At 41.3% G+C, this 19,235-nt stretch overlaps 1 protein-coding gene across 9 annotated transcripts in view; it reads right to left on the bottom strand.

Annotated features, from left to right (window-relative positions):
- tjp1b (tight junction protein 1b) overlaps positions 1-19,235 on the bottom strand; it is a 76,886-nt gene that overhangs the window by 11,806 nt on the left and 45,845 nt on the right. For 6 of the 9 annotated variants that reach the window (XM_077568738.1, XM_077568742.1, XM_077568743.1 and 3 more), the window contains 18 exons: positions 8,760-8,816; positions 8,488-8,612; positions 8,284-8,386; positions 7,824-8,139; positions 7,390-7,496; positions 6,372-6,540; positions 6,151-6,295; positions 4,595-4,728; positions 4,107-4,212; positions 3,618-3,768; positions 2,978-3,086; positions 2,661-2,880; positions 1,940-2,124; positions 1,759-1,854; positions 1,583-1,665; positions 1,273-1,483; positions 1,090-1,190; positions 671-1,021 (listed from right to left, as the gene is read on the bottom strand). In XM_077568738.1, coding sequence (XP_077424864.1) covers positions 671-1,021; positions 1,090-1,190; positions 1,273-1,483; positions 1,583-1,665; positions 1,759-1,854; positions 1,940-2,124; positions 2,661-2,880; positions 2,978-3,086; positions 3,618-3,768; positions 4,107-4,212; positions 4,595-4,728; positions 6,151-6,295; positions 6,372-6,540; positions 7,390-7,496; positions 7,824-8,139; positions 8,284-8,386; positions 8,488-8,612; positions 8,760-8,816 — 2,769 coding nt within the window. The remainder of the gene's footprint in view (positions 1-670; positions 1,022-1,089; positions 1,191-1,272; positions 1,484-1,582; positions 1,666-1,758; positions 1,855-1,939; positions 2,125-2,660; positions 2,881-2,977; positions 3,087-3,617; positions 3,769-4,106; positions 4,213-4,594; positions 4,729-6,150; positions 6,296-6,371; positions 6,541-7,389; positions 7,497-7,823; positions 8,140-8,283; positions 8,387-8,487; positions 8,613-8,759; positions 8,817-19,235) is intronic. The other 3 variants (XM_077568739.1, XM_077568748.1, XM_077568745.1) reach the window with 1 other exon arrangement.

Below are 19,235 nucleotides of genomic sequence, written 5' to 3'. Positions count from 1 at the left end.
TAGACAATAGACATCCTTTTAAATTTATAACAAAATGTACCGGGAATTCCCAAGGTTATCACTACGTCTTAAAAAGTTAAATGGAAACTAAAACAAGTAAATACCATAGCTCTCTATAGTTTTCTACAGTAAATATTTTTTTCTCCAAAATTTTAAAACTTAAAAATCTTAAACTTTCACATTTCTTTGATTTAATGTTGAACAAAAACAAAAGGTTCATAACTCTTATTAGGATAACAGAAAATTTTAATAAATAGTTCCCTGACATTAAAATGGTTTTAGATTTACCTTATATCGGCCGTCAAGATTTAAAAAAAAAAAAGAGGCCGATACCGATATTCATCAAAATGCCCAATAATCATTCAAAGAGTTATGCTTTTAAAAAAGCTTATTTTCAAAGAGGGTGTACTCATTTATGTTGAGCACTGTAAGAAACCTGAACATAATAGATGATCAAGAACACACAATATTAGGCTAACAATCAAAAATATTCAGAAATGTGTTTTCAATGACAGTTTGCATGAGGTGAATAAGGCCAACGTGCATACAAAAAATGATGTTTGTGTGGACATGGTCTTTCTTAGCCAACAACCGAGATGACAAAAGGAGTTAATAACTACTGTAGAGTACGTCTATCCACAGCAGTGGTTTAAAGGGATAGAAACATTACCTGCTGCGGAGATGGCATCTTGAAGCCAGTGGGGTCTGTACGATTAGCTGGGTCGGGCGGCACCGGGTGCTGGTATCCGGGGTAACCAGGGGTGTCCTGAATGACGGGTGGGTCTTCCCTGACAGGCTCAGAAGACCGTGTGATGGCGGGCTCCGTGGGCAGACCCACCTCGTCATTCAAGGTCTCATCCAGCTCCTGGTCCGTGTACGCTCCGCCCTCCGTGTCCGTGTCCTCGTAGTCGGATGTGTGGCGGCTGTCCGTGCTGTACATGGAGTATTCGCTACCTGGCGCCGACAGGTAGGACAGACGGTCATCGTGGATGTCCAAGTCATCTTCTGTGGTGCCATCCGCCTAAGAAGACACCATTTACGACTCGCACTGCATTTTAGCCGTGACAGACTTCCAAAATCCACGCTCACCTTTCCCTCAGACACCCACACCAGCTGGTTCTGTTGCTGCTGGATTGTCTCTTTAAGAGCTCCGTACCAACCGTCATTCATGTTGTTCAAGTTAATGGTGGCTATAAAAGAGAATTTGGGGCAATTAATGTAAAGGAAATAACTCAGCTTTTTAGTGCCCTTTAATATTCTGCAGCCACTCACTGGTGAACAGGTGATGATTATTCTTCCTCAGTTTGATGGCTCGTTCGTACAGCTTCCTGGCACTTTTCCTGGACTCTGGACACAGCCTTGTCCTCATGTTCTTCACACCCTGCTTGTTGTCGGGGTTTAGGAAGACTACTATTGGGTACCACTGAGCATAGTTCAGCCTGTCCACGGCATTCGGGGTGATGTCAAGCACAGCGTGTTTGTCCTTGATGAGAGAACAGAAGAAGAGCAGGTGAGTTGGGGTGATTAAATAAGAATCTATTATGGATATATGATTCAACAAAAAAACGCAGATGGAGCTCACTCTATCTATGATTTGTTTGATGGTGTGAAGACGGATGATTCCTGAACTCCGCTGGTCTGTTCCTGCATCTCTGGGCTCACTCTCTGGAAAATAATATTAACAATGCACGACATTTAAACATAGTTCACACCTTGTGTATGTTGTACTCATGTTCAAAACATGATTTGTAAACTTACTTGCAAGCTCAAAAAGATCTGGCTCTTCTCTGGAGAGTTTTTCACGCGCAACATCGGCAATAGGTCCAAATATCACAACAGGTCTTAAGAAACCAGCTATAATCATACATAAGAAATGAAATTATACAAATCCCTTACAGATATATGTACATACAGTAAAGTGCCCAGTCAGATTTTTCACCTTCTCTCAATACAACCCTCTCATATGCCGGGAATTTTGTCTGGACTGGCTGTGACGAAAGATCTTCTCGGCTCTTCCTGAGGTTCCTCTTTGAACTGCGAAGACCACGGAACCTCCAGAAATCCGCCCTGTCGCCGCCGGCTGTTTTGGGGAGTGTGTATTGCACGCTGGAGAGCTGCTCCGCTCTGTTGACACATTGCACAGAGGTAGAGAGAACCTGACGCACAAGGTAATGGATGTGTCATAAACTTGGCACTGCTAATCTTAATACTGCCAGCAACCAAGAGCATTTCAAGGAAATTACATATCTAAAATAAATAACAGGACTGAATGTCGAGTGATCCATTTATTCTGCATGTCGTTTTATTGATGATCGAACTTTCCCCTAATGTCAACATAGACCGGATAACTGCATAATCTAACGAGTTTTGGTACAGGAGCTGCATCAAGATCTTCCTCTTACATAATGCAATGTTTTGATTGACACGGTCCAAAGTATTACATTAGCATTACAATGTTAATGTAGTTGGCAGTGGTGTAGAACTACAATGCATTGAAGTGACGTCAGACAAATGGACAGTCATAGACTTTGTCCCATTTGTGGCTAAATAAGGTTAACCAAAAATATGAATTTGTAAACAAAATGACACTACCAACGATAAACACAGACTGTATAATAATAATAATAATAATAATAATAATAAAAAGCTCCGACAAGCACCTGTTTTTGTTAGGGATGATACCCCTCTCCACCTCCTGGTGGTTCTTGCCAATACGAATAGCAAGCCAGGAACCCAACTTGCCATTGTAGAGGGTGTCCACCACCCGGAACACCTCGCCCTTGTTAAAGCTTAACCCATATGGAGATTCCTTCTCGTACTCAAAATGGGTGCGGATGTAAAAGGAGTCGCCCACATCAGACTCCACGATTCGCCGATAGACTAAAAAAAATAAAAATAAAGAGAGAAAGAAACAATCTGACTTAGACCTGGAATCATGAGACTGTAAGGTGAATTTTTGGTCATTCTCTTTACTTACCATCTTTCTTTTTCTGAGCCAAAATGGTGACCTCTTCACCTTTCGGAAGATCCAAGAGGAACAGCACTGCCTCCTCTCGGATTATGTTTGCAAAATCGACATTGTTTACCTGAAATTAGGTAAAAAACATATTAGTCCTGGTGCATTTCTTAAAAAATAAGTGCATTGAAGCTAAATCCTAAGCCTATTTCAATACTGACATAGTGGAGTGTAGAAATCTATAAATTAAGGGTTCCTAGATCTCTGTTTTCCATATTGCTCGGGAAACTTTTTTTTGTGTGGAGCGTAAGAATCCAAGCCATTCTTTAAAGAAAGGAGGTGGAACAAAGGAGATATATGGCTGCATGGAAATGGCAAAAACAGTGAAAGGAAACAGTTTGTGTGTGTGTGCGCGCACGCTCCCAAAGTCATTGCTAAGAGACCAGCCCAGAGGTACAGGAATTTTGGAGCGAGCATTGTGTACAAGGAAGAACAGAAAGGGAGAGTTTGAGCTGCATGCCCAATAAGCCAAAATTGCACAGAGCCACTTGGCACACCCTATTGCTGACGCTAGGAAAAGTGAAAAACTCTCAATAAAATACCAGATTTCTCAAGAAACGTTCATCTTAAAAACACTTTTTGTGGGTTAAAAGAAAAGTACCCTGAGAATTTGGTCACCCTCCTCCAGGCCCTCCTTCGCAGCTGGGCTATCCTCCAGCACTCCGGCAACAAAGATGCCAACATCGTTCCCTCCCGCCAGCCGCAGCCCCACACTCTCACCCTTTTTGAACTTCACCAGCTTCATGCTTGGCCTGAGGACACAGGACAAAGGAAACAGTCAGACTTTATTGGACATGATACACTTTAATGGAATTTTTGTGTTCTCCAAAACAAAGCAAATAGTGAGTGGATTTCGTAATGCTGCCCTACTTTGTATGTTCTTCAACTTGCCAAGAAATTTGTTGACTGAAATGCTGCCCTCCTTTGCTTCTTGTCAAGTACAATTGCCTGGCTTTTGAAGATGACCACAAAGATTTCAGTCCCATTTACTTTATAGTTTAAGACTCCAACCTTTCCTGTTGGGCTAATTTAAAAACTGAGCATTGGCGAAATTTGTGATGCAGTGAAAGATGAATACAGTTAGTACTACCGAAGGATGCTGTCATCATGAGCAGCACTTGGCACAGGGGCATCTGATGGGCTGACAGGCAGGTCCACGTCAGGCTGACCAGGCTGGGCGTACACTGGCTTCGGCTCTGATTTGTAAATAAATGTCATCGAACAGAGAGATGAGTACCATCAAAGCTTGATTATGTATGAAAAAAAAACACACACACACTAATTGTTACAAATACTGAAGGCACACAGTGTCCTGAGCAGAAAGGACAGACAGGAAGCAGAACGCTCCAGGCGGGAATGAGACGTCAGACTAAATAAGATCATATGGTTTATTTTCACTTGGCTCCAGGCAAGATAACCCTGGCTCAGCAGGCATCTGAAGCTGAACTTTTTCTCGGAATTCATGGGTTAAAAAAAACAAAACAAAAACAAAAAACAGGGAACAAAAACTGCAAAGCAAAATTTCTTAGACACAGGACACAGGAAACGCATCGATGAAGATTGGATTTAACTGCTGACCTGGGAGCGGCGGAAGTTGCTTCTCATCTCTAGAAAGAGTCGGCTCTTTCGGCTTGGGCAGAGGAATTTCCTCAGAAAGTTTTGCTGGTGTTGAAGCCGCTTTTGATAGCCGCTCCTCATCTCGACTTCGGTGACTGAGGTCAAAAGGAGATGGATTTGTTTAGTTGACCATCAAATACAGAGAAAGCCGGGAGGCAACGGATTCATCATCTTTGCTACAAAAACAGAACAAACAAGTGTACTATGACACTAAAAGCTACAATAATGGAGAACCCCCCCCCCACTAGAAGAGACAGAAAAAAATAAAACGGAGCAAATGAACAGCTTGAGTCCGAGGCAGCATCTTACTCTTGAAGGTCACAACTTTACTGTTATATGTTCTATTTATAGAGCATCTTTATCTCCCTTCTTCAAGGTGAACATGCAGATACTTAATAGCCTGTAGATTGGTAGGAATGTACTGTATGCCTCCAAGCCGATAGCAAAAACATCAATTTATTACAAGTGTCACCATCAGGTTCAATAAACAGTAGCCAAGATTGCACACAACGCAATAAAATGGAGTCATCAACATGCCACCTTGTTTATGGAATGGCTAGAAGCTGCATTTATAAGCGTTTATACAGCAACATTACCCGGGTTGGGGAATCCAGGTCCAGAAAGTAAAAAAACTGCCACAGATTGGCTTTAGCCACAGGCGCTTTTACTTAGCTAGCAGGTAAACAAGCTCATAGAAGCATTTTGTTGAGTAGAAGTCAAACTGTTTCAGGGTTTGTTCTTTCTGGACCTGGATTCCCCAACCCTGAACATTATTGACTTCACTTATCAGTCCAACTTTACCGCTTCCAAAAACATATACAGGGCAATGGCGCAAAACAATCCCCAACAGAAAAAGTAGGGTACAATATCCTTAACATGAGTCTAGGATAACCGTTTCAGCAATGTCACAATGTTTTTTTAATTTAAACTTGTGACCACTTCAGTCTGTTTTACTGCGTGAAGAAGGGCAGCCCAAGAAATATGTGACTTTGTTGTACAGTGTTTCTGCCAAAATATTGCATACAAAATAGACTCAGTTCCTGCGTTGCAGTACAGTACAAATCGCATTACGGGAAAAGTTAGCATTTCTACTTCTAATTCTCTGAGCTTTAAATTGATACAAGATTTACTCTATCACACTAAATATTACTAGTTCTATAATTAATCACATTTTACTTGAACCACAAACTTACGGTATTTTCCAACTGGCCACAAAAAGGGGGGGGGGGGGAAGATAGATTGATGTTTTTATGAAAATGCCACTTTTACATATTGCTGTTAATTCATTGTTACAAATGTGATGCAAATTTATAAGAGAGATAAACTTTAAAAAAAATTTTTTTTATTAATCTTCTGCACAATTTTATTTAGTAAGTCATTATTGTTCTGCATGAAATAAGACTATGAAAGATTACTGTAGCTAGAATTTTTTTTTGTCAATGATTCAATTAAACAAATTCCTATTTGCACAATAATACATGCAATGATGCTTGTTTTCATTGATTGCTTGTCTTCACCTGCCATTGCTGATTTGAGGTGGCGAGTGTCTGGAGTGGTCTGAGGGTTCCGAACGTCTGTCTGGAGAGCGGGAGCGGCTGCTACGAAGTCTGTCGTGCGATCGATTGGAATGGTCGGATGCCAGAGAATGGATATCTGAAATGTCTGATCATGCACACACACACGCCGCTGTTAAAGCACTTGCAGCCAGAGAGCGGTTAACACTTGACAGCAATCTCACCGTCTCTGTCGGAGGCATTGGCTGAAGGGATACTGTCATCAAGGTCAGGGATGTTCAGCAGGGTCGCCCTGTCATCCCTCTGAACAACCATTTTTAGCTTGCCCTTTGACCTTTCTATCAGCTTCTTGGCATCAATCAAAGAGAGGTTCTCGGTCACTGTGCCATTGATCTAACAAGAATCAGGAGACGGATTGTTATCTATGACATGGCAACGCTTTCCCTGCAACAGCCAGATATTTCTTAACCCACACCGTTTTTTTTTCACTTTAGAACCAACCATTCTTAATAGTCGTGATTGGATGCAGATCAACAGCAACAATGGTCATCCTTATCAGAGCAAAGTCAAATGCAAAAGTGTTGTCAAGCAACCCAGAGACCTCTTTAGGACCACAAGCCAGTGAGATACAAGAAAAGAACTGTAGCACCGTTATATCTTTGTCCCGACTGACTCTCAGCATGTCTTAAACTGGTGTAAAATTGCACTGCATCCCATTGAGAGAGGTTATGACTGAAAATGTCATTTAGCGCATTTTGATTTTTTTTTATTACAGATCTTATTTTTGATCTCTTTAGATTGTGCATGCAGACAGTGATGATGATGTGATGGAGAGTGTATAGTGAAGTATGCTAAAGGTTGCATAGATTTGAAAAAGAAAAAAAATCCCCTTCATTCTGACATTAAAAGAAAGAACAGAGTTGACTGCATAATTGATTGAGAGCAGTTACGGTTAAAATAAAATACCTGTTACGCACATACTGCTATTTTATGTGCCGTGCAAAAACGGGAGATTCTGGAAACGCACCAGTCTGCATCTGCAAGTGCTGTTATGCAACATTTGACAGCACAAAACAGCAGTAAAAAAACAAAAACACAAAGTGGCTGTGACTTTTCAATTCCACTACATTACCACTCCTCATTTCAACTTTTAAGCACGACAAAAAGAACATTGTGCAACATAATCAGCTGTTACATACATTTTTAACACGATTTGATGTTTTCCCCAGCAGCCTCCCTCACCTTCAGTACAACATCCCCCTCCTGGATGTTTCCATCTCTGGCTGCGAGGCTCTCGGGGGAGATGTCCTTGACGAAGATGTGGCTGGCCAAGCGCAGGCCATATTCTGCTTGGTGAACGACAACAACAAAGACAAGGTTAGCACAGAGTTGACAGGACCGCACGGCGCGAACCATGCTCGGACGCCGCTTCCTCCAGGATTAAGAGTGAAGATTAAAGAAGATTAATTCCTCTTCTCTTTTTACTAAGATTTATTTGAGTAACTTGGATTCCGCTGTGGCTGGCAAGTTTTGTGTTCCTTGGAAGTTAACCAAAATTGACTTGGGAGATTTTAAATCTGACCCAGAGAGGAAAATAAAGTTGGAGGTGATTTTCCTGGATTAACAGTTGGACTAATTATCTTTTGCTCTGCTATCCCCGACTTTGTGAGCCTCACCTTCATTCTTGCGTGATTTGACCAGCGTGACCTTGGCGGGGCGAGGAGGCAGGTTGTGTGAGCGGCGATCCGACCGCGGCGAGAGACTTCTCTCCCGCGAGCCACTGCGTTCTCGTTCCCTGTCCCTTCGTCCGCAGCTCCGACCGCTGCGCCTACCCATGGCTCCGCCCATGCCGCTGTACGCGCCGCTACGTCCACTCCGCGTCTCGTATATCTCTTCGTCGTAGCTGTCCTCTTCCTCGTCATGCTCTGACATCGTTTCCCGCTCCCCGAGGCGACCCATGGGGACGTGAACCTTCCTCTTCCGCCTGATTGTCTGCTCATTGTAAATAAGATGTTAGGAAGTATTGGTTACAGAGAGATAAATCAATCGCATTGATCTAAGTTAGCTCAGAGGACTTCCACTTTCTATTTTTGAATGACTGACTTTTCTGAGACTGAATAACAGAATTTAACTCACAATTTTGGCAATTTTTCCACTTTTCCGGAGCTGCTGAACTGCATAGGCGTGCTCCACATTATCCATGGACACAGCATTGACCATGACAACTCGGTCATTTTCCCTGCAGAGGGGTTACAAGAAGAGGAGATGTGCTATAGTCGAGCAAGATGGAAAATGTCAAACTGATCTTACTGTGCTGCCATTAAAACCCGAAGAACTTACTGCAGTAGGCCTTCAGCCGGGCCGCCTTTTAGCACATCTGAGATCACAATGGAGGTCTCGCCGCTCTGAAAATGAGGGTTATCTCGGCCTCCTGATATGGCTATCCCAAAGCCAAACCCTGGTGCCTGTATTTAAAAGTAAATAAGGGGAGAATTTCATTCTTGGGTTCTCCAGAGAAAAAAAACGTGAGAAATGCAAGTGAAGATATTTGGACCAGGACAGGGTTTTCAAAGAAAGATCTTAATTTGTAACGACTGTCTTTGAATACTCACCCTGTGCAGTGTTACAGTGTGCTGTTCCCAAATGACAGTCTCCTCCATTGCTGCACTCTTGGAGACACACACAAAGACCACAGCGTGATTAACACAACAGGGCGAACAACTGCTCAACATGTCGATGTCAGGATACTCTCATATTTGCTGCCATGTCTACTGTATACTCACTTGGTATAATGATAAAAAAAAACCTTGCAAGATGAAATGAGGCCACACTTAAAGTCAATGACATTAAAGCACACCCTTGGTCACAGTAACCCCCTGAGAGAATGAGATGAAGGTCGGCTCCTTCAGCTGTTAGTGCGACCTTGTCCTCAGTGCCTCCGCTCATTCTTGAACTGATCTGTGCTCCTCCATCATTTCACCTACACATATTTAATGGCTGCTTATAAAACATTATCAAGTCTGGAGGGTAGTAAAGGATGTATGTAAAATGGCTGCTCGTCTGTCAACTTAATAGGTTAGGATATTTCATACATACCCCTATATTTACTTATTTATTTATACTTATTTAATGACTTTTCCATTTACAGCAGCACCATGTCTACTTGTATTTAGCATAGCAACCAGCAAACGGTTTAGGTAACAAGACCGTAAATGAGATGCAAAACATAAATCGCCGCAAGTGGCCCCACGCGTTCTTGGCCTGGCAGCCGCAGTCATTAACTCTTCAGGCAGCTTATGGCGGGACTCGACACAAGAGGAGTGAGCGCAAGTTTGAATGAGATCACCACTCTCGCACCCCATCCCCCAAAGCAGCCTTCTACACAGAGTACACTGCAGAACTTCAGTTGGAGGGGGTGGTGGTGTGGGGGGCTGTTAAACACATCTGAATATTAACAAGACTGCAGAAAAGATAGAATTCCAACTGGGACATTTAAAGTAAGTATAATTTACGGTTATGTCCAACTGGTCAGCACCATGGAAACACCGATGCAAAGAAGTGAAATAACTGTACTTGACTGAATACAGCTCACAGACAATGTATAATGCATATCGCATTTTCGGTCGACGTATATATATTTTTCTGTGTCAGGATCTATCCATTTTGCTGATAAAGATTCAAAATGACCAAAATTGAGTAAAAGTCTCACAAAATTCAAGGAAAACTAATCTAAAGTACTGTTTGCTTTTTTTTCTCACCCTGCTTTCTTTTCTCCCTTTGACGCACACCTACCCCTTTGAAGGCATGCAGTTTGGCGTTTTCCTCCTGCTGCGCTCGTTGCTGCGGTAACACACAGACCACTGTGGTGTTTTTAAGTGGACTGACATTTGCAGTGCTTGCCAGAAGACACAATTGGATTTACAAACCAAAATGCCTTTTGACCTTTTCAGTAAACAAAAGTAAACAGGCGAAAAAGAGAGCAAACAAACTTTTGAAATTACATTAATTACTTCTGTTAGCGGGTGCAGGTGTCTACAAATGTGATAGAACTGCGTACAATTTCGACCTAAAACAAGATAATCTTGCTCTGTTGTGTACAGGGATGTGATTTGACCAAAGTGAAATTATCTGAAAATTTAGCCGGGGGTCTGGGGGCCGCTGGCACCCAGCTAGGTCCAGGGTCCGTGTTTTTAAGTACTTTCAATGCACTCACATGACAAAGAAATAGACAAAACAACAGCATAAATTTTCAATGTATATTGAACTATCCCATATAAAATGGCAGTTCTAGTCAACTCAAAATCAGTCACATTCAAAAACATTGGACTGCCTTTGCTTTTAAAAACTATCACTGAGAATATCATCATATCTAACTAATGTGATTACTAAGTTAACACATAAATAATGTTGAAGAGTTCAAATTTCATGAACAAATAATTGTATCATGACCAAATGAAAAGTAACTCATATTAGAGCATACCACAAATGTCTTTGTTATAGCAGAAGATGTTATCTGTCGGAGTCATGTGCATACACAATGAACTACTACTAAAAAAAAAAAAAAATCGGATTTTTTTTTTGGGGGGGGGGGGGGGAGATAAAAAAAAAGCGGAATTCCGCGAATTAGCGGAAAAATCACATCCCTGTGTGTACTGTGGTGAATAATTTAAATTAAGTCTAACGACATCTCTTTATAACTTATTTTCTGTACAGAAGACCACCGCTTTCGCTTTTCACCGCGTTCGGCACCCATAGATTCACATGCACACTGATTTAAAAAAAAGAAGTTATTTTGTTTGATTTAATGTAGTTAATTATATGGATATTTAATGCATACAGTATACTGTTCTGGAGATGGGTAGGAAAGTAGGAGAGTGTTTTGCAGTGGGAAAGCATGTATGGTCATGCAGTGTTTCCCACACCATGTTAATACTTGGGCGGGCCACCCAAGTAAATTGGCCACTACCCAAGAAGTTTTCAAGAAAATTTAATAAACATATCTTTTAAATGAAGAAAAAAAACGTGTCTCATAATGTATAACGTTAGCCGTCCCTCATTTGTGGATCGTAAGGCTAGAGGAGACGTAGTAACAGGACTGAGACACACTCGTCCCCGTAAGTTCCTGTAAATGTGGCCCGGTTGGGAAGGCTCCTGCAGTGAAGACGTGCACATGCGGGGCTGGCCCCGTAAATTTACCCTGAAGTTCCTGCGGTGGAAACGCGGCTATGGTTGTTCAGTCGCCCCATTGACTGATGTGTTTTTGTCCTGCCTGAGCACAAACAACTGGTGCCAACACAAGCCTCATGGCACAAGGCAGAGCCAATGCTGGCAGCACTAAGGAGACGCTCGGGCCATGCTTGGGGGATTATGACCACACAACTTGGGAGTAGGCACAGCACAGATGGACCGTCACACAAATGGAACGCACAGCTGAGAGTAGGGCTGGAAAATATGGCTTTATAATAAAATCCCAGATTTTTTTCCTCGAAAAATCCGGTTCTCAATTGTAATCAATTTTTTCCCCTTCATAAAAAAAAATAAACTAAAGAAAACAATTAAATGACAGACATCCGAAAAACTAGGAGCAAGTGGCCCTTCAAACACAACCCTTAAAGCATTTTAAATGTTTGACTATTTAACATCAATAAATCCGCAAAAATATTCAGTTAGGGATTAATGCAACAACAAATTAGCTGTGTTTGTAGCTCTTTGTCTGACACTCAAAACAAGAACCAATCCCAAACCACTCACCCCCAAAAAAATGCCACTTTCGTAAAATAATTCCTCTCTTTGCCACCTTGTCATCATTGTGAAGAATGTATGTCAGCAGGTTAGCCAATGGACAGAAAAAAAAAGAAAACGTTTTTTTTAATTTGATTAACCAATTCCTCACCACTTCCCACTATGACACACACACACATGCATAACACAGAAAACAAGTATTGCCCAGTATTGTTATTGAGCTACATTTATTATTAGTAAAAAAATATAATTTGTTTGGACATCTACATACAGGTATAAGTAACAAGCCACAAAGATGGAGGCTTCATTGTCTATTCAGTGTGCAAGCTCCCCAAAATGCTCTTGGCAACAGGAAAAAACAAAATTGTCCATCTGAGGCAGTATAGTGGTGCGCTGATCAGCAGAATGAAGTTGTTGTGAAGTTGTACAGCATGGGGGTTGAACAGACACTTTTGAAAACGAGAACTTCTTGGGTACGGATGAATGCAAAAGACTACTTATAATTTGAAACAGCCTTCTGAATAACAAATTTGTTCAAATTAACTATAATCATATGATTAGTTTCTAATGCTAAGACACTTATATTATCAATTTCTCACAACAATTAGCAAGAGTTTTAACAATAAATGAAACATGAAAATCAATATTACACTTAATTTCTACGAATCTCTAAAATGTTTACATTTTCAAATGATCACTTCTACAAAAATCCAAGGGAAACACAATGTCGCATGCATGGTGACCTAAAACACGCTAGCTGGCAGCACCGCCAGTTTATGCAAACGTGGAGGGCCTGATTAACAAATTATGATCTGGTGTGTAAAGAAAGTGATGCACCAACAGAACTATTTGAACGAGCATTGTTAAAAACTAAGTGCAGAGAACCTTAAATCAATTCATGCCACAAGTGACTAAAGTTACGCAAAAAGCCATCTCCAGTTTAACGACACCCCTGTTCATCTAGCAGCAGCGATGCGTGACGACGCCAATCGCGCCAAGGAGCAAGCGGTCCACACCTGACATCCGCCTTTTTACTCAGAGACGTTAATTTTGATCTCAAATGACGCTTTATGGAGCTACATCCCAATGCTTCCTGCGCCACGCATGCAGAGGCGAGAAGACATCCTTTCCGAACATCCTTCCTCAAAATGGATCCCTCCCCTGCAACCCTCGCTTCACACGCTCATGGGATTGAAGCAAATCCCCTCGGGCTTGGCAGCGACCTGTGTGGGATCTGCAGTTGCGCTATAGCATGGGACTGCTCCGTGCTAGTGAACATCCATCCGCAGTGTAAACTGCTGTGTCGGATTTAACCCTCAAATTGCCACGTTGGTCCGAGTATCGTTTTCTCTCAGCGAGGGGCATTCTTTTACTCCCTTCGTCATTTCATACAGGGCTCATATTATACATGAGTGACATCACAAGAATGAACTGACATCTGCAGTTAACTCATTTGCTCCCAAAATTTTGAATATTACCATGCTCCCAAAGACATATTTATACTTTTTATTTTTATGCTAGAGCCTACAGAAGGCTCTAATGCAGCCTCTGAACGGTAGAAAATGCTTTAAGAAATGGCAGTTATTATAAAAAACGGCCAGCAGGTGGCAGCAGAGTATAAGAGATCAACCAGGGCCATGTTGCAACAAGCTCTTTCCCCAACTGTTTTAAACAGATTTGTAAATAATGATGTAACTTAGCTATATTCTAATGCTAATTGCTGAAAAACGGAACAATTAGAAATATACTTTTTTCCTGATGAAAGAAGAAACTCTAATCTTTCATTTGGTAGGTTCCACGTTTTTATAGCATTAGAACAGAATATTCTGTGGGCCTTGGGCAAAATCAGTCAAAATCCAGTAAAACAGCCGGGGAGCGAAGGAGGTTGCTTCAGTGAAAATGGCTGCGAGTAAAAGAGTTAAAAACAAAGCGCGGGTTTGTTCGGTGATGTTTGTCATCTGCAGCCAGAACAATAAAAGCCAATTCAACTGATGTGAAAGGTTGGCCAAGTTGCTTTTCATTCACAGGAAACTAAGTGGTTCCCTTAAAAGAAGCTAAAGAGAAATGTGTGAACTTTTCACTTCAATTAAACCTCGCCCAAACGTGAGAGAGGAGTATTTCTTCCTCACCACTTACAGGGAAAACATTGCTCACTACATGTTATTGAAGGCTGACGCGATCCTTCCTCTTTACAATGCAGCTGCCGTTCCCGGTCACATTGAGCAGACAGGTGTCACATCCAATGACATTAAGGGACTGTACATTACGCCTATGCTGTATCAGGCATTCATAGCGCAGTGTTTCATCGTGCATAACATGACCCGAAAGCTCAGAGGACAACCCACTGAGTCAACCTCAGACCACAGAAACACTTTAGCAGCTATTATACAATAACCCAGCTTGATCCTCATATACCTGATAATATAAAGAGTCACAGCCATAACGTTAGATACCCGGCACAAAAGGTTCAGACTCAATAAAACGGTGGCCTCATAAAGGGTGACATCATGAATATGCTGAGTTATTATTTTAACATACTGTCATTGTATTCTTTGGTGATATATCACTGTATTTCATCAAACTAATATTACTAATATTAATTTAATCTTCAACACCACCTGTGTAGCTATATAAGCTAACGGAAAACAACACGGTACATAAACAGAAAACGCCATGCCTGTGTATAACCCAGCTCAGCAGTACCTTAGGTTGGTCGACTAAATCTCCTTTTTTTCCTTTATTTATTACGTGGACCAGCACATGAAAAAAAGTAGATTTGGCTCACAGGAGAAAGCGGCGCAATAATAGCATGAACCAGCAGAAGCAAAGAAAACTCAGAAACCGCCAAGTAAGTATAAAATTGCACTGAAGCTTGTTTTGCCTTGATCCGAAAGACCTTCCATTGCTACCTCTGCAGCGGCGTGGAAGAAAAATGAACAGTAGAGTAGAACATCATCTTCCTGTATAATATAGCTTTGTTAACAGACATTATTATGAACAGCTCAAACACTGCAAATGTTACTAGCCATAAGCTACAGCGTTTGCTAACAAAATTGAGGAGCATATCGCTGGTGTCAGGCGGAATCCTCGTACCTGCAAAGTCAACACTTTGCTGGAGACGCCAAATATCACTGTTAACATTACATCATTAAAGAGAGGAAGCCATTTTCAACACTTGAGGTTGGCCAATAGTTTATAAAATTAACACTTCACACGTAGACAGACCTATACCATAGATTTGTGAAAAAATATACAGTATACCAAATTTGCCAAATTGTGAGGTAGGCGGTACCGGCCCAATGCCAGCGATTTGCAACGATCATGACAAGATTTTTGAAAAAGTATGAGTTTTTAGTTCAAGTACAAGTGAACAACCATCAAACATTTCAAATGACGACAAGTCATCTTTTTCTGTAACACGCTTCAAGGACTGAAAAAAACAACAACGCATCGTAGTTCTCATACCGCTAGCACTCGCATCACTGTGATTCATCAACTATTTCAACTCCCAACGCCACCTGTTTCATCATAACCATTTTAAATTAACACCCTCAATCAAAATGGAGAATATTTTTTTCATATATCAAACATCTATGTTGAGATTCTATCAATGTGCTTTAGTTTAATCGCAACCCGTCTAGTAATATCTTTTTCTAATAAGATCTATTAGTAACCTGCGTTACGCATAGTAAGCATGGTAGTGGCAGCGTCATGATTTTCTTTCGCTGACAATGGGACTTTAGCGAAGATGGCCGAATAGTAGCCAGACAATTTTGACACGCCTCCCCGTTGTGTTGTACTAGCCTCGGCCTAGCTAGCGCTAAGCTAGCCTGTCGTCTCTAATGCGGTGTCCAAGTGCAAGCTCCCTTTCATTTGTTACCTTTGGCCTTCCTCATTTTTCTGTAGCAATATGCTCCGAATCCTAAAATAATGATTCGGCGTTCGTTTTCAACGGCCTACTTGCATCTCTATTCGAGACACCACTGATTTGTGCACAGCCTAAGTGCATACATATGATCCAAGCAGTCAATGTTTGTTATAAACACACAAAGCACAAATTTAGCATTATAATCAGTCTTCACATTTTTAAGGATGTGCAAGAATTATTGTAACGGAGAGATAAAATCTAAGGTTTCAGATTTTGGAAATGACTCCCATTACTTGTACAGTACATGATACAGGGATTTAGGAGATTTTTAAATTGTACAAAGTAGCACCTAGCCTAATATTTTTCTACATTTGAATGACTTGCAATGCCAGTTGGAAAACTATTTTTTCCCCAGTGTTGCAATTGTGAATGTTTGCTCTAGAGCTGTCAAAATTAACTGATTAACTGACAAGTAATTGATTATTAAATTAATCGACATCTATTTTAATAATTGAGTAATCATTTGGCACCATTTTGTAATTGAAAATTGTCCAAATCCTCTGATTTCAGCATATCAACAGTAATTGTTCACTGATTTCTGTAGTCTTTCATGAAAGAAGACTCATTATATTCTGTGTTTAATCAAAATAAGACTAATAATTAACTTATTAGTAATAATTACGTTGGAAAACAATGACTGAACCGGTAACATAGTATAACATCAACCTTCCCCTTTTTCTTTAATCACTACACAAATACAAAGTCTGAAATAACCACCAATCACTGGTTAATAAATAGTAATTAGGGGGAAAACGTTTTTGTTAGTCAATTAATTAAATGAATAGACTAATCCATTCTAAAAATATTTCGATAATGACCGCACTAGTTTGCTCCACAATTACAGTCAATCACCGCATACTCGCGGCGGTGAAACGTTCGCCACCCCCTCCACCTTCAATGGCCATCAATTATTTGGCTGTTCACGGGCCGGCCGAGTCCCGATCCCCCCCGAATAGCGGGGGTCGACTGCACAGACAACTACAGACAACTGCAGCCTGAGATTTTCTCCTTGATATTATTTACACCATAGCACCCAACCCATGGCTGGAGCGGTTGATCCTAACCAGAGCCACAAAGCAGGAAATCAGCGCCAGCACTCCATCAAGCCCAGTGGAAGTTATCAGCAGGCCACACGGAGCCCAGGAGGACAGGAATGTGCTGATAAGCGGAGCTGCTGACCTGCACCCCGTCTCGTCTCTTTCACAGTGTGTGGGATGAGGACAAAACTGCTAGTGAAAAGCAGCCATGACGAAGGCTGGATTCTACATCACACAGAAGGAGGAGGTTTGTGTTGATAGGTGAATAATAGGATGTCCAGAGATATTTGTCTTGATAACTCCTCACGTGTTTTAAATGAGGATTTCCGAGCAATTTGAGTCACAGGCCATCTTCTGTATTACTGTAGCCATAAACTGTAATGTGCTGTGGAATCTTAAAAGTCAAACATTTACGGTAAATCCCTTCCTGGGGCTAATTCTTTGATGTTGGCTAAACTGAGCTCTCTTGAGGTATACCAGACGTGCCAACTTCTGACCCAACTGTTCGAAGGGTGCAAAAAAAAAAAAAAAACGCTAAACACGCGTCCTGAATTAACACTGTGATGTTTAAAGAGTTACAGTCCTGGAAGATTCGTTGGAATCGACATTATGCAAAATGAAGGTTGAACCTTGCATTTTTTAATTCATATTCTTTATATTTTTGGGTCAGTGTTTGAATTGAACAACCTTTGGGTTGATCAAATATTACGTTCCACTCTATCCTCACATTCAGGCAGAATCATCGCATCTTCAAAACCACTACTTTCCACGGAATCAAACATTTCACAACTTTATGCTCAATTTGAGAAGAGCTAAAGAAAATGTTTTGATGTGGATGTCAGAAGACAGAGAATGTGCATAAACTTGATCAGTAACGGCTTATTGTGCGCCAAATGGTTTCTAATTAGACGTCAATGTATGTTAAATGGGACGTATGCAGCCAAAATACAACACAAACGTGTCCTTCAAAAACCACAATGATTCAGAAGACTGCTGCTGCTGCTCTCATGACGGCTCAGGGAGACGTAATTTACAGGCCAACATGTACAGTATGGCTGCCCTTGAAGCGGCAACATAGTCTCGATGCCTTGCTAGATGCATCCCATGCACACACTGAATTATTTCCAAGACAACTGCGAGTTTAATTAAAACAGATATCTGCAGTTTGTGCGCTCTATTCAAGCCAACAATGGCTATTTGTGGATGTTTTAGTTTGTGGACTTCCAATAGCCTGTAGGTGTGTAAAGGTTGTCTGTCCGTCTTCTTGTCAGCGCAACAATTGATTCATGGACAATCTACATTTTGCTTCGTCCACTGAATTGTATCGGTCTACCATCTCATTAGTTCAAGTCACATGTCATCAAATAAGCTTTTACAGCAGCAGTGATTAATTGCACTCGCGCACATGGATTAAAGCAGACACAAAAGTAGTTTTACTTAAGGCTCTGGTACAATCATGTATCATTTGTTTGTGTCCAACTCATACGAGATGGAATCAAGTATTCATAAACAAAGCTGGTTGGCTGACTAGTGGTTTAGAAAGTGAGTGATTCCATGTGCAGAAGAGACTGCAGTGTAAATATCACCAATCAAGCTCATTTAATCAGGGCAGGCAACATAATAATCATGAATGAAGTTCACTGCTGCACTAAGGTAACTATTTAGGCCTCTCGATTACTTTTTTTTTTTTTTTTTTTTTTAAACCGACTGAGGGTGAGTCTGTAACATGTAGTTACAGTTACTTTGAGCAGATATGGGAAATATAATACAGCTTTTAGGAATAAGCAAAGGAGCATTACTTAATAATTATTGAATATATTGTTCATCGAAAAACAACTTTACAAAATATTTAACCTGTAATGATGATTGACAATATTCAACAGGTGGCTGCTGATGTCCGATGGCTATGCGCGAGCGCTGACCACAACTGATGCAACCGCAACAACGTTCAGTCTGGCATGCCTGCAAAACTGGATGCCCTACAAGTAACGGAACACGCTGACAAGAGACAAGCGCGTCAGCTAAAGAGCTAATGTTAGCACACCGCTAACTAGCTGTGCCCAAAGACCCTCGTGAGGTTTACTGTACGATCACCTAAAAAAAGGCGAGCAAGTGCTCGACCTTCGCCTTTAAACTTAAATGACTAATGTCATATTTCGGACTCGTCAACCACTTATTTGCGTCACGTGGCTACGACACGAGCCTTCCCAAACGCCCCCCAACTCCCTTTCGTTGGTCAAGTCAAGCCCCCTTTGCTGGCCGACATTTTGTGGTAGCAGCTAGGCTAGCTGCTCCTGGCTAACGGTTACCTGCATTAGCGCTCCGCGAGATGACAGCTTGACCGAATGGCATTTAATGGCACACGAGAACGGTATAAAACG

The sequence above is a fragment of the Vanacampus margaritifer genome, chromosome 6, assembly GCF_051991255.1.
Source record: "Vanacampus margaritifer isolate UIUO_Vmar chromosome 6, RoL_Vmar_1.0, whole genome shotgun sequence".
Lineage (NCBI taxonomy): Eukaryota > Metazoa > Chordata > Actinopteri > Syngnathiformes > Syngnathidae > Vanacampus > Vanacampus margaritifer.
Note: the sequence above shows the minus strand (reverse complement) of the source record. Positions and strands in the feature narration are given on the sequence as shown.